Source organism: Pteropus alecto, unplaced genomic scaffold (genome assembly GCF_000325575.1).
Source record: "Pteropus alecto unplaced genomic scaffold, ASM32557v1 scaffold15, whole genome shotgun sequence".
Classification (NCBI taxonomy): Eukaryota; Metazoa; Chordata; class Mammalia; order Chiroptera; family Pteropodidae; genus Pteropus; species Pteropus alecto.
Genome location: NW_006436286.1, coordinates 2,955,789 through 2,970,412, shown reverse-complemented (window position 1 = coordinate 2,970,412; position 14,624 = coordinate 2,955,789). Strand labels below are relative to the sequence as shown.

The 14,624-nt window shown below is 51.6% G+C and overlaps 1 protein-coding gene across 1 annotated transcript in view; it reads right to left on the bottom strand.

Annotated features, from left to right (window-relative positions):
• The window catches only part of DNAH3 (dynein axonemal heavy chain 3), a 141,587-nt gene that overhangs the window by 25,866 nt on the left and 101,097 nt on the right, over positions 1-14,624 (bottom strand). The window contains 10 exon segments of the mRNA XM_025047287.1: positions 2,741-2,923; positions 4,319-4,535; positions 5,978-6,143; positions 7,376-8,042; positions 8,921-9,064; positions 9,324-9,480; positions 9,571-9,694; positions 10,973-11,152; positions 12,799-13,093; positions 14,271-14,374. Of these exon segments, the coding sequence (XP_024903055.1) occupies positions 2,741-2,923; positions 4,319-4,535; positions 5,978-6,143; positions 7,376-8,042; positions 8,921-9,064; positions 9,324-9,480; positions 9,571-9,694; positions 10,973-11,152; positions 12,799-13,093; positions 14,271-14,374 (2,237 nt within the window).

Here is a 14,624-nt window from a genome sequence, read left to right as displayed (position 1 = left end):
AGAAAGAAAGAAAGAAAGAAAGAAAGAAAGAAAGAAAGAAAGAAAGAAAGAAAGAAAGAAAAGGTCTCGGGAGGCAAAATGAGTGGCTAAGGTCACAAAGCTGGCCAGCCACAGAGCCAAGGTCCAACCCTGGGCTCTTGGCTCCTCGCTCAGCGAATTCTCTGTTAGTCCCATGGCCCAAGGAGTCATGACTGAAACTTCACAGGGAACATCAATTCTGAAACAAGCAGCATGCTGGCGTCTATATCCTGCGGGTTTACTGCGACGGGCAAAGCAGATGAAGGTGGCTCGACTGGCTCACATCTGTGCACGCGCACCTGCGCGTGTATATCACGGCTTCTTTGCTTTAGGTTTCTGCTTCTCTTATAAACAGCAATGTTTTATTTGGCTTCATTATTTTTAAAGAAACCTCCACTCAAAAAGCCGCGTCAGGTGTCCCCAAGTATCAAAATGGCATGTTCTGCTTTAGGTAGCAATAGTGGCTGAGTCACCAGGTGACTCAGTTTGTCCCACTTCGGCCCTGGGATATGTGCCAGAGTGGGAGGCAAGAGGAAGCAGCAGCGAAACTTGTCCCTGCTGTTTCTCACGGTCAGCTTGGGTGTGATGGCAGAAGAGGCCAAAGGTGCTGGCTGGGCCACGGCTTCACATTCTCGGTGGCTTTCAACTGTCCCAGGTGCCCGAGGCTTTGTATTCCCGATAGCTCTGTGTCACTTCCTTAGAACCTGCCCGACAACTAGGGGCCCACACACACTTTGTGCCTCCCTGTGGCCTGGTCGCTCAGCTCCATTTCCTAAGGGGTAAGGCCTGGGCTCTGGCAAGCTCGTTTGTCTGGTGACTCAAAAAGGCTGTCATTGTAACATCATCCGTCACAGTGATTGCCGACTCTGGCTCTGCGTCAGAGTCATCCGAGGAGCGTCAGAGTCACCTGAGGAGCGTGCTTGGCGCGTCCTCACCCAGAGAACCTGATTCATACGGCCTAGGTGGGGTCCAGGCACCTGCATTTCAAAACTCCAAAGGTGACGCTGAGGTTGAGAAACTCAGGTTTAAGCTCTCCAAATGCTGAACACAGGGCGGGAGGCAAAGGCTTCGCAGCCCAATACAACAGCTACTGGACGGGTGAAGCACCTACAGTCATTAAAGTGATCATGTGACATTCTGGAAAAAAAGCGTGTGATAGGATGTCGAGGACATTTTAAAAAGGAACTATGCGATAACATAAAGCCATGTGGACAGACTGGGGCTGGAGGGAAACCTGGAAAATTGAAAAGCTGCAAAAGTTGACTTCTTAAAAATTCCTTCATACGTGTTATTACTAAGTCATTTGTTTCTATAATAAAAAAAAAAAGTTATAATTAAAAATGACCCCTGGGGCTTGGCAGGGCTGTGTGAGAGACGTGACTCAGAGGGCATGCTGACGAAACGCAGCCAGCGCTGCGGGAACGCTGGCACCATTCCTTGTCCTCGTTAGGGGAAAAAGAAATGACTCCTTAGTTAAAAAGAACAGACCGACTTCGCCGACTGTTGCCCGAGGCGCTCCCAGCCTCCCGTGAACTCGGCATGGGTCCCCCTGGCACGGTTGGGTCGCTACACTGCCCTGGGCACCCTAGGGGTGCTCTCCCATGCTACCTCGTTTCCAGGGGTGCGAGGAGATTGGAGGAAATTGGCAGCCCTCAGTGGAGAGGGACCGTAGCCCCGAGCGGTCTGGAGAGGGATGTGGTCCACACAAAAGCCTCCAGGAAACCAGAGCAAACGCAGGTTTCTCCAGCTCCTGGGACAGTTTCTTCCTGCTCCTGAGTCGCCTCCAGGGTGTCGCGGGAGTGGCAGGCCACTGCCCAGGCTCCCACTACGTGCATTCCCCCGTTCCAGAAATCAGCGTCCCCCCGACGCCGCAGAGCGGAACCCCGGACGCGGCGGGCGGCCTTTCCCAGATGGGCACGTCGCTCAGTGCAGGGTACAGAAGGCCCGTCTCGGAGGACTGCAAACACGGCCACGAGGCTCCGTGTGCTGGACACACGCTGCCGGTTTACGTGTCTTTCTCTCACCAGCCCCATGTTACAGACGAGGAAACGGAGCAGATATGGAGCCGTGAGGCGTCTGGTTCTAGAAGAGAACCAGGGAGGAGCTGCGAATTCATGGACCTCCCGGAGCCGGGCACTGATTTGCACGTGGGAAGCGGGCCGGCTGAGCTTTGCTGACCCGGGCACACATGGGGACGCATCTGTCCGATGCCACTGATTGGCGCAACCCAGGAATGCAGGTCCAGTGCTGCCGGAATGCTTGGCTTCGTTGTTGTTATTCTAAGAAAAGCTGAAACTTTAGAAATTTCACTTGAAGTCTCTTAATTTTTTTTTTTTTTTTTTAGGAAAGGCTGACCTCATAGATTGCAAGGACCTTGTCAGCTTACAATGTCCCATCTCATAGATTGCAAGGACCTCGTCAGCTTACAATGTCCCATTTTTTTATTTTTTACGCCTGCAGCACCTGGTCTTCCTAGGTGGTCTCCCATCCACGTACTAACAATATCTCTTAATTTTTAAAAGTTGATCATTATCCCAAGATTAAAAAAAATAACGACATGCCTCTCAGCGTCCGTGTGCTTCCTACCTGCCGCTTTGCAACTCTGGAATGGTGGCCTCCCCGCTCTTACCTGCAAGAAGGGCAGGCACCTGCAGAGCGGCGCCAGGCCCTCAGGAGGCGGCAGGGGGACCCGGGTGACGCCCACCCCGCCCGCTCTCCGCACCTTGATTCCCTGAGCGACCGCGGCGGCCTTGTCGGCTTCCTTCTCGTCTGCCTGCACCACGAGCTTCTTGGCGTCGGCTTCTCTCGTCTCCTCTTCAATTTTCACCATCATCCGGGCGGTCTCCTCCGACGTGTGGATGAGTTGGGGTTGGAGGGCAGTCAGTTCGACTTGCATGACGGCCACCTGGCGAGGAGAGCAGGGGACGGGGGCAGGGTCAGCGGTGTCAGTGGTGGGAGCTGAGATGGGTCTCCCACCTGTGACATATGCGGAAAACACAGGTGACTGTAACACGGGATGTTCGCGTGGGCCGGACATTACCTGTCTGGTCTCTACTATGCATTGTGTTATGGAGCATTGTGCTAGGCCCCAGACACGTGACGGTAAACCTACACATTTTTAAAGGCACCACCTTTAAGAGCTGGAGTTCGCCCCATGCCCTGCTTCTGCCTCTTCAGGCAGCTCAGGCACCACCTTTAAGAGCTGGAGTTCGCCCCATGCAATGTTCGCCCACTGGCCCTGCTTCTGCCTCTTCAGGCAGCTTGGGTGCTTCTCTGAAGAGGGTTTCGGGACCTCGCACCCACCAGAGAGCCCGTGAGAGACAAGTGTGGCATGCTGGCCTGGTCAGGAGCACAGGCTCTGGAGTCATGTGGACCTCGGTTTCCATTTCGGCCCGAACGCTTGCAACGGCTGTGCCTGAGGCCGCAGGATCCTGGGCGAGGCACCTGGCCTCTCTGCGCCTTGGTCTCTCAGTGTGAAATGGAGAAGATGGCAGTGCCAGGCATGTGGCGGGGCTCAAGGATCGTGAACGGGCACCGTTCCTCACAACATAGCTCGCTCACCCTTCTCAACATCCTTCTAAGAGCGAAGGACCCCGAGTCGGACCCGGCACCCCCGGAAGCAGGGGACAGAGGACACCCCCACGTTCTCGCTCACACTGTGTGCAGTGCTGGTGTGTCCGCTGCACCAGCAACAGGCCAGCCTACTGGAACGCACTCCATTGCCTGAGGCCTTGGCTGGTGCTGAAAATGCGTGTCCTAATACGCTCTCATTTTAGATGGCTCGTCCAGTGGCTGGTGCTTGGCTGGTGCTGAAAATGCGTGTCCTAATACGCTCTCATTTTAGATGGCTCGTCCAGTGGCTCCAAGCTATGCGTGTCCTAATACGCTCTCATTTTAGATGGCTCCAAGCACACGCACATCAACGACCAGTTCACGGGCCAGGCATTGTGTACTTGTGTCAACTTGTCTAACCTTCCTAAGCACCCGATGAAGCAAAGACTGTCATCACCTCCTTTTCAATAGAAGAGGAAATGGAGGGCCCAAGAGCTTCCAGGGCCTCCAGCTGGTCAGCTGGAGAGCTGGAACCCGAGCCCAGGGCCCTCACCCATGGCCTTACTCTGCCAAGTCCCCCACTGAGAGCGTCCAGAACAAGGGCGAGGCATGGGGGGCGAGTGCCATAAACACGGGGTCAGAGGCTGTCTTCCCTTGTGCCCTCTGGAACGCTGCGCCTGGACACATGGCTCCCACATCTGCCTCGGCCTGGCCCTCTTCATCCCCAATCTATGCTGGCAGTGCTCACCTGGGAAGCTGCGAATTCCAGTTTCTGCAGGCCCGTCAGGTAGCGGTTCCTCATCATGTCAACCTCCTGCCTCTTGCTGTTCAACAGCGTCTTGAAGGTGAGGATCAGTTCAAGGTAGGAGGTGGGGGTGACGTAGTTGTGTCTACGAAGCGTGTGGTAGTAATCGAGCGACAGCTCCTTCACGTTCTCCTGGAAGTATTTGCACATGGAGACGACCCTGCCGGGGGCGAGCAGGTGGTCAGGTGGCCTGCGAGGACCGAGCATGGCGCCGGTTCCAGACCCGGGGGTGTGATGAGGCACACCGAGTGCGGCCCGCAGGAAACCCGCATTCTCGGAGCCGGTCAACAGAGCCGCGAGGAGGATTGAGGGGGTAGGTACGTGTTCTGCCCAGAATGGTCTCTGACCGGGTCATTTCTATCTCTGAGCGCTCTGTGAATCACCGGGGCGTAAGCAGGAGTCCTTAACCTTTGGCTGTCTGGTGGAGCCTCTGGACCTCGCAGAGTAAAGTTCTTAAATGCATGAAGTAAAACACATAGGACGACGATGATGCCGAAACAGAGTTTTCGAAATGTTTTAAAAACCACACTTGGGATGCATTAAAAAGGAGTCAACAAACTTTTTTCCCGGAAAGGGCCAGAGAGTAAACGTCTTTGGCTTTGTGGGCCACACAGTCTCTGAGCGACTACTCAATTCTGCTGTCATAGTGTGAGGAAGGGGGCACAGCGCCAGTGAAGTTTCACTTACGAACACAGGCTACGAACCGGATTTGGCCTGTGGATCGCAGTTTGCCAACTGCTGCATTAAATGAGAAGGCTGGACAGCAGGTCTAAAAGCCGCCATAATTTTGAAGGAAATGATAAATGGAGGAGTCTGCATGAGTGATGGAAAAAAAAAAATACTCCCATGGGCAACAGAGTCACAGGTCCTGCTGATGCTGCTGGGTTCCCTGCCTGCACGCACCGTTGACGGAAATGCAAAATACCAGCTGGGTGTCAGGGGAAGCTTCTCCCCATTCACACTCGCGGCCCCCCTACAGCACAAAGTTCAAAGTTCTTAAAACGGATTCGAAGCCACGGACCCTCTGACCCCTGCTTCCTCCTCCATTTTCCATTCATTCATTTAATGAGCAGTCACTGACGCTACGAGGTACCAGACACCTGCTAGGCAGTAGGGACACAGAGGCAGACAGGGCAGGTGACGTGAGCCCAGCCTTCAAGGGGCACCCAGGTGGGCCGACACCCTCACCTCTTCCCTTATTCTAGCTTCTCCTTTTGGTTTTTGTATATCTGTGCATTATTCATAGGAGAGTAAGTTCTTGTCACTCTCAGAAGAAGCCACGTTCGTCAATTTGGCAGGGAAATTCCTGTCGAGAATGATGCTCTGAGGCTGTTGAGATAGCCGTACTATTACATCCAGGTTCTCACGGCTATGACAGCTGTGCCTCTCCAGGACAATTCTGAGCAATAAGATTTTATTCTTTGTCAGAAAAGGTTATTTTATTAAATATCTGACTAAATGTGAATTTTAAAGTGTAAGACTTTTTTTTTTTTTTTTCCATCTAAACTGAGAAATCTTAAAATACCGACAAGAACAGAACCAATCTCGGGATCTTGCACCCAGAATATCCGGCTGGAGGACTGAAAGGCGGCTAACACTTACTCTCTCCGGATGTTATCATCGAGCTCCACGTCTTCCAGAAATTTGTTAGCCACCAACTCCAGGGCATCCGTGGGCCAGGACTGGAACCAGTCGATGGTACAGCAATTGATCAGTGACGGGAACATGCGCAGGCGGTTCCGAAAGGCATCCCCGATTGGACTCATGGCTAATGGGAAACAAGGCTTCGTTAGTCCCCTCCCTCTAAAGCAAGGAGGAAGCAGGCAGATCCTGCCAAGGATTCTGGGGGGTGGGGGTGGGGGGCTGCTGTCCCCTGCTGGTGCCCGGGCAGTAGCGCAATAGTCATAACGAGTGTGTGGGACGCGCAGGGAAATTGAGGCATGTTTTCGGTTTTGCGATGGGAACTCAGTGTGTTATGATAGCCTTCTGACTGGCCTCCCACGCCCATTACCGTCCCTTCCAGATCCTTCCGGGCACTTCGCCGGAGTGGTTTGGGGCCTGTGGCTCACTTGCTCTGTTTACACTGACTTAGACGCGAGGAACTGTGAGTACCCCACACGCAGCTACTTACAGAAGGTGCTGGCGGCGCATCAGCTTCTTTCCGACCCCAGCTCCATCCGACCACAAACCCTGGGTTCTAAACCCCAGGTTTCATTCACTTTTTATTTAGACTCAGCGTGGTAAGGGAGCGCGTGCTGCATACGTAGGTGGGTGAGCGGGGCAGTGTGGATGAAGAACAGGAGAGACGGGGAAGCTTCGTTTGGGACAAGAGTGGACAGGACGTGTGGACAGCTTGGCAGGCGGCCTTGTAAAACCCTAGGTTAGGAATCTGGGTCTTTATCCTAATAGCAAGCAATTCAAGTGTTTTAATTTGTGTGCATGGGTACACATATGCACGTGTGTGCACGCACGGTGATCGCATTTGCGAGATATTACAGAAATAATCCATCCAGGCTGAGGAACAGAGAGGTCTGGAATGGACCAGAGAGGACGTAGGACAGTGAGAAGGTTGCAGGGGTGAGGTCTGGGTGAGATGACGGCGGCTCAGCCCACGGGAAGGTGGGAAGGGGCTGAGGGAGCAGGGAGGCAGATACTGACGGGGCGTGGTACCCAGAGGGAGGAGCATTAAACACAGCCCCAGGCTTCCGGACACGCTGGACACGTCAGTCACAGGGAGGAGCCCTCCGGGTGCTGCTCTGCCAGGCACCGGGGTAACGTACCAAGAGGACGGACAGGCTTCAGAGGAGACTTTGGGGAACCGAGGAGGGTGGAACAGGGGTGAAGCGGAGGAAGCATCCACAGAAATGCCAGGCCTTGGCCCCGAGTGGGTACCCAGCCTGGATCGATCCGCAGACCGGTGCAAGAGGGCTGGGCTTAGGGTGCACAGGACACGCCGGAACACCCACGGGGGAGCGCAGCCCGGCCTTTGCTGCTTCTTACCGAGGACGATGTGAAGGTTCTTCTTGACCCTCTCGATAAAGAAGTTATACATAGACAGAGGGGTGACCTCGATCTTCTGGCCTTCTGTCCTGGCTGCCGTCTGCATCTTCTCCACCAGGTCCGCCTTCTCGTCGGCAGGGAAGATGTTAGGCACATCGCCTGTGTTCAGAAGCATGTTGATGTCCTCGACGAACGACTCGTCCTTGATCTGGTTGTCAGCGAAGAGGAACACGGTGCTCTTGGTGGCCACCCCGGCCTGCAGCATGACCTTCTTCAGGTCCTCCCTCCAGTCGCTGCTCGAGTAGCTCTTGCTGATCTCGATCTGGTACAGCTCGTATGAGTTCATGAACGTGGACAGCCTGCTGGCGCTCTGCCGCCCGCTGCCCCCGATGCCCACCAGGAGCAAGTGGCCTTTGTTCTGCTTCAGGACCCGGCAGATCCTGGAGATGTGCTCGATGGCGAACCGGAACATGACCAAGGACATGGGGGCCTTGCTGACGTTGTTGAACTCTTCCAGGTAGTACTCCATGACCGCCGTGAGCCGCTTCAGGTCGGTGATCTCGTCATAGACTTTTGGGTAACTGTCCGGTTTGAGGTAATCTCCAAAGAAGAGGCTGCGGATGTTATCGTCCACGATCTTCCCGGTGGGTGAAAGGTGGATGAGGATCTGCGGGAAAGAGAAGTCTCAGCCAGGCACTTGGCCGGCGGCCTGGTCCGAGCAGCAGCAGGGCCGTGGAGGAAAAGGAACGGGAAAAGCGTTTGTTTCCTCTGAGCTCGTTCTTCGAAGTCACAGTTCAGTAACAGTTTAAGTGGAAAAAAAACCACCATGCCGCGTGGATCTGATGGTTGTAAAGACTGCAATGGAAGGACGTTTGAGAAAAGAGTGTGAAAGCGAGGGCCGGACTGCGGCTGGATCGTTAAAACACCTGCGGTCCCCGGTCCCCGCTCCCCCGGTCCCCGCTCTGTGCCCAGACTGAGAACAGTGTAGACGCTCCCCCTTTCTGACATTGAAGCCGGCAGTGAGTCCACACCCGACCTCTGGATGAGACACCAAACGCTTCTGCAATTTTTCTATGAAGAAAACACGGCTTCTTAAAAATAGGGGTAGAACTAGGTGATTCGATTATATAGGCTTAAAACAACTTTTCTTACCTCAGATGGAAGAGAAAAAAATATTTGCGGATGGGAAACCATGACAACCTTTCACTGGACCTTCGCCGGGGCCTCCATCAAACCATGAAAATTCACGGTTCACATCTCAACCCCCAAATTAATTTTACCCTGAAAATGTGTTGAAAGTTAATTATAAACAATAGCATCATAGAGTAAACCTCTTTGGTTGGATTCAGGCTTATAAATTACCAGGGAAGTGAAGCAAAATTGGGCCAAGTATAATGTCACCAAATCTAGTGACTCACTGACTTGATACTGTTCCTCGAGGCTCAGAGGGCAGAGCTGCGGGTCTCTGCCAGGAGAGTCTGAGACTAGCACGGTCAAACACCCGGGACCATTTCTGGTGCCAAGTGATCATGGGGTCTGACTGACCTTCTCCACGGTCTGCTTGAAGCAGCTGGAGGTGGTTTCCTTCATCATGGTGAAGAAGACCTGTCTGTCCTCGTCGTCGATCAGCCGGTCATAGAAGACCCGGTAAATCTCGTGGATCCAAAGCCGCATAAGTTTTTCCACATCCTGAAAATCCAGAGTTGATTATTGGGATGAATGGGAGTGGGGGTGCTTAAGGTAACAGTCAGTTTCTGAATAGTCTCAGATAGTTTCTAAATACTGTGGTTGATGCGACAAACGAGACAGTGCCTATAAATCCTTAGCACGATGTCTATCGTAGATTAAAATGCCGAATAAAAGTCAGCTATTGCTATTATCATGGTATAGTCCATGCAGTCAGGGCTATCGCTGAGTGACCTGGGGAACAGAAATGACAGGGGCCCACCTGGAGGTGGGTGTGAGGGCAGAGCAGCACCCCTTGGATCACTCGAGCGAAGTCCCGCAGGTTAAAGACATAATGCGATTTGGAGGGAGTCGGCAGGAAATTCTCCACTGCAGCTTTGTAAATTGTCATAGTGGCCTGTACCAGCATCCTTCCATACCTTGGGAGGAAGGACAAGGCAGACCAGTCAAGGTGGGGCCGGAACCGACCACCCCAGGCCCACATCCGGGAAGACGCAGCCCCCTCTCACCTTAAGAACACCACGTCAAACCCTTTCCCAAAATGCCAGTCCGCGATCGAATTGAAAATCTTGGTTAAAATGTCATCTTCGAAGGCACTGATGGAAATGACATTCAGATGGCGAGTGAATCGTCCTGGAAAAGAAGCACGCGTGTGAGTGTGCACATTCGCTCTCACCTCCTGGGCCCAGCGGTTCTGGGACATGGGCGAGGTATGGGAGGATGTCCGCCATGACATTCTGGAGCTGTGCTGACCAATATGGCGGCCTCTAGCCACGTGTATCTATATCTACCTACATGTACATCTGCATCTACCTAATCTATGCGTCTAGTGTTATAGATCTATATATTTATACTTATATCTGTATGTATATATTGGCTTTATGGAGATATAATTCACAGTCATTTTGATGATCTGAAACCCATTTTCTAGTAGATTCCTGAAAAAGAAAGGGTTGTGGAGAAAAGTCTCTGAGTTCTGGCAATGTTGATGACAATTTTCCTTTTAGGTCAGCTTTGCCGGCTATAAAATTTTTGACTCTCATTTTATTTCCTTGAGTATCTTAAATATGTTATTCTATTTTCTTCCGGCATGCAGCATTACAGTTGAAAAGTCTTAAGATAACCTAATTTAATTTCTCTTATAAAAATCATGTTCTCTTTTTGCCTAAATGCCCAAAAGATTTCTTCTTTTTCTTTAAAGTCCATTAATTTGACTGGTGTATATCTTGAGAGTGATCATTTTCGAGTCCATATTCTTAGGTTCACAGTGTATGAAATATATCACCCTGCCCATTTCCCTTATTTTACATATGGGAAAGCTATGTGCCAGAGGGGACAGCAAGGTCACAGAATCTTAAGTCCGGAAATGGTACTCAGCGTCTTACGCAAGGCTGGATCTCAGAATGAAAATGCAGATCCTGCATTAACTGAGTTCTAGCTGAAGCAAAATGTACTCCTGTTCTATTAGATCATGGCGGGGGGCGTCTTATGTGCTTGTTTATTGTATTATTGTGCTCGGGCCACTTTGGGTTGGTTGTGCTCTGCCTCTGGCAATCTGACGCACTGTAACAAACACGACAGCGAATCTGTCACACACGCCTAGTTGAGGACTTCCGGTCTCGCCTCCGTCCTGGAACACAGGCCGGCCACCCGCACGCTCCTCTCCATCTGAGACTCGGCTCCTCCAGCCAAAGACTCCTCTCTTTCCACTTTTCCACCCTGTGTCCACGACTTCCAACGTGAAGTCTCTAAATGCCAGTCCCTGGAGCTGACCCAAATCCGTCTGGCCACGGCCTAAACATACTTCTCCCCAGCCTCCATTGGCACCGAGAGCCCCGCACCAGCCCTCCAGCTGTGAAGGGGTCTGGCTCTGCCGGGCGGCGAACAGGAGTAAAATTCTCTCTCACGTACCGGTAATGTCGTTCCTTCCTCCCCCAGGGGGTCCCATGGCTGTCACGAGCAGCACATCCACGATGTCCAGCTTGGTCGTGTCCTTCTTGTCGAACCAGTAACCGTGGTCAATCCACTGCCTCAGGAGCTCGATGGGGGGCTGGGCTCCGTACACCTCTTTGGCTGGCATGTTCAAGTCATCTGAGGAAAAAATCCAGGGCCACGCATTGTGAGTTTTGGGGACCTCCGCTCTCACAGGAGGCAACAGGTGACTATGCCCTCCATGGGAGAGTCCGTGCCAGCTGTCCCACTGCAGGCTGGGCTCAGCCAGTGGACTTTCGGACTATATGGGAGGAGGTCTTCCTGGGTTCGGGGCTCTCCTGCCTAACAGATCTCTGCACGGATTGGCATCGACAAACAGCATTTATTTTTTCCCATTCCCTCAACCAAAATACACTGACTGTCTGCTACGTAATGGCCATTTTGTTCATCTCCAGAGACATGACGGCGAGGGAGCCAGCCATACGCCCAGCCAACAGGGTATTTCATTCGACCTGCGGGTAAGAGTTGAACTCTAACGCTGCAGAGCACGGTTCTGGACTAGGGTTTTTTGAGGAGCAAGACCTAAACGGCAAGAACAGGCTGTGACTTTGTTGAGGGCAGGGACCGACTTGCCCCGAGAGCACGTGGCCCAGTCTCTGCACGAAGAAGGCCCTCGACAGAATGGCAGCACGTGTTGCTCCAGCAAACGTGAACTGACTGCCCAGTTTGCGGCAGGAAACATTTTAGGAGTCTTCCATCTACCGTCCCCTCTAATCCAAATAACGGCCCCACGTTGGAGGTGTGATTGGGTTAAAAGGAGAGATTTGAACCTAGATCTGTTTGGCTGCCAAACTGCAACCGTTTTTGGATATACCCTAAAAATAGGAAGGGAAAACAGGATGGAGGAAAGGAGAAGGGGGGAAAAAGATGGGGAAAATAAAAATAAAACGAGATCCGGCCTTTAAAGAACTGAGGTGAGCGAGCAAGGATACAAATACACACAATTTCGCCATCGAGACCTGAATTTTAAAGACAGTGCAATAACCCAGATGAGTAGGGAATTAACTATTACCAAATGAGAATGTATTTGGTACCAAGAAACCTGGGTTTGGGTCACAGCTCCAGAATTTTCTAGGTGTTTGCCTCTGAACAGGGAATTCAATCTTCGGGAGCCTCAGTTAACTGCCTAATAAAATGCTAATGATGGTGGGTGAATAACCTCACAGGGTCGTGAGGCTCCATGGACATAAATGAAGACGCGCTTTGTAAACAGGTGAGATCCTGGGGAAATTCCATGTGCGTATTTCACAAATATTTATTTGGCAACTGTTGGGCTTCTTCACTTACTGACAACAGGTTTATGGGACATGAAATGGAACAAGGGTGTTATCATAGAGCTTGTGCTGCTTTTAGAGATGCAGGAGGGCAAATGCCCTCATCCCGTTCTGGAACCACTTCTCACTGGAGGCAGCCCGCCCATCAGGGGCTCAGCTTCACCCAGAGGAAACCGGAAGCCTGCCTCAGGCACCAGGCCTGGGCCATGTCTTACTTACTGAAAATCTGTCCCATCGTACTTGGTCAACGAATACTTGGTAATGAAAGGACGAAAGGAAAGACCAGACAAAATTAAAGAAGGAAGGAACGGAGGGAAGGGAGGGAATACTGAATTATATTGACCGGAAACATTTCATCTTGGAGAGAGGAACAGAACCGTAGAACGAACGCCCGGACAAAGGGAGGTTCGGCTTTGCTGCAGCCCGGAGCGGAAGAATCTGGTTGTGCCCAGATCCAGGTCATCACCTTACCTACGAATACCACCGCCTTCTTCCCTATGGGAGGCCCAAAGAGGCCCTTCCGCCGTCGATCCAGCTTGGACATGATGATATCCTGGGTCTGACCGGCTGAGGTTCTGGCAGAGAAATTGATGCAGTTGGGCAGGTAGGTGTTTTTGGGAAGGTGGAGAAGGAAGTTGTTGGTGATGGCTGATTTGCCAGTGCCCGTGGGTCCCACAAATAGCATTGGAATCTTATGGTCCAGGTACGTTTTCAGGAAAAACGACTGCCGGGCTGTCTCCATGGTGGGGATGATGAGCTCTGAAACCTGCGCCACAGAGACACGCGAGAGGCTTGGGGCTGGGCCCGGGAAGCCGGGTCTCAGCACTCAGAGGGCCCGCTTCCCCCTTACATCCCATTCAGCTCCATCCTTCACTATCGTTTTGACCTTGAGTGGGCATCGAATCTCTCCAGGGGCCTCAGTCTCTTCATCTGTGAAATGGGATAACAACGGCCCCTGGTTCGCTGAGCTGTTTTAAGGATTAAATGAGACCATGCATGTAAATATGGGTGTTATTGTCCCTGCTTTACGGATGAGGAAACTGAGGCCCAGAGCCCTTCTGCAACACAGCGAGTGAGTGGAAATGCAGGGATTTGAGTCCCCACTGGTCTGATTGTAAAGTCTATATTCTGAATCACCGAACTGGCATATTATAAACACTGATTACAATCAGGATGAGTCCATAGCCGTTGCCCTCGGAGGCCACTGCTGGGAACCAACCCGTCTGCCTCCATGTGCCATCCCTACTGCTTGGCTGAGAGGAGGTCAGGGGTTTCTTCACATTCACCCCTGCTTATGGCACCCTTTTCACGAGCAGCTGTGGTACTGCCTGGTGTCTGACTTGCCAATATTCCCACTTCCCATCACCCTCTTCCGCTCCATTCGGGGCCTGAATGATCTACAATCGCTGCGCCCCTCCCCGCTTCTTGAAAGAGAAATTATGTCCACTGGAAATGAGTCGTAGGTGAGTCATCTGCTAACCAGAAAACCTATTAATCAGAACCTGTTTTTCTGAGAATTCTGGTAAAGAAAATCTTTCTCGGGGGATTTGCAAGAAAAGGCAAGGATCCTTTTTGGCTGAGATGTCTTAAGAGGTGGCCTGATGACCGTAATAATCAGAAGAGTAGCCACTATTCGAGCACGTAGTATGTGCTATGTGCTCATGTATATTGTCGCCAATCCTTGCAACCACCGTTCAAGTATTTTTTTCTGTTATTTTGTAGTTGAGTAAACTGAGGCAGAGAGGACGAAGGCTGAGTAAGAAATCTGAGTCTCTAATTCTCAAGTTCGTGCTCTTGCAGGCTCACCCCAGCTCACATTTGAAGCTTTCTCTAACAAACGTTCTCTGAAATGCTAACATAGAAATGATATGAATTCTTCTGCCTTAGAAAATGACCAGGCCATTATGGAAGCCAAAGCTCCACAGCCAATATCCCTCCTTTACCTTTGCGTTGCTTAGGATAGTTTCCTCCTCTTTGGTGATGTACTCTGTCCAATTGCACCAGTGTCCACTACCTTGCTTGAGGAAATAAAAATCGTAGATGCTTCCTGGACCCAAAGAAACAGACCAGGCCGTTAGCACAGCGGGGGTTGCATTTCATATCTGAGATATTTAACTATTTCTGCTAGAGGCATCTGCAAATGTATAACTACCAGTGCGTGCACAGCTGTGGTGAAACTTCCACTTCGTTGGGAAACTATTCACCGGAACACCTTTTAAAGAGTAATGATTATCTGTAGAAAAATGATAGGTTCTCTTTGTACAGATCATCCAATTATTTTAATAATGTAAACAGGA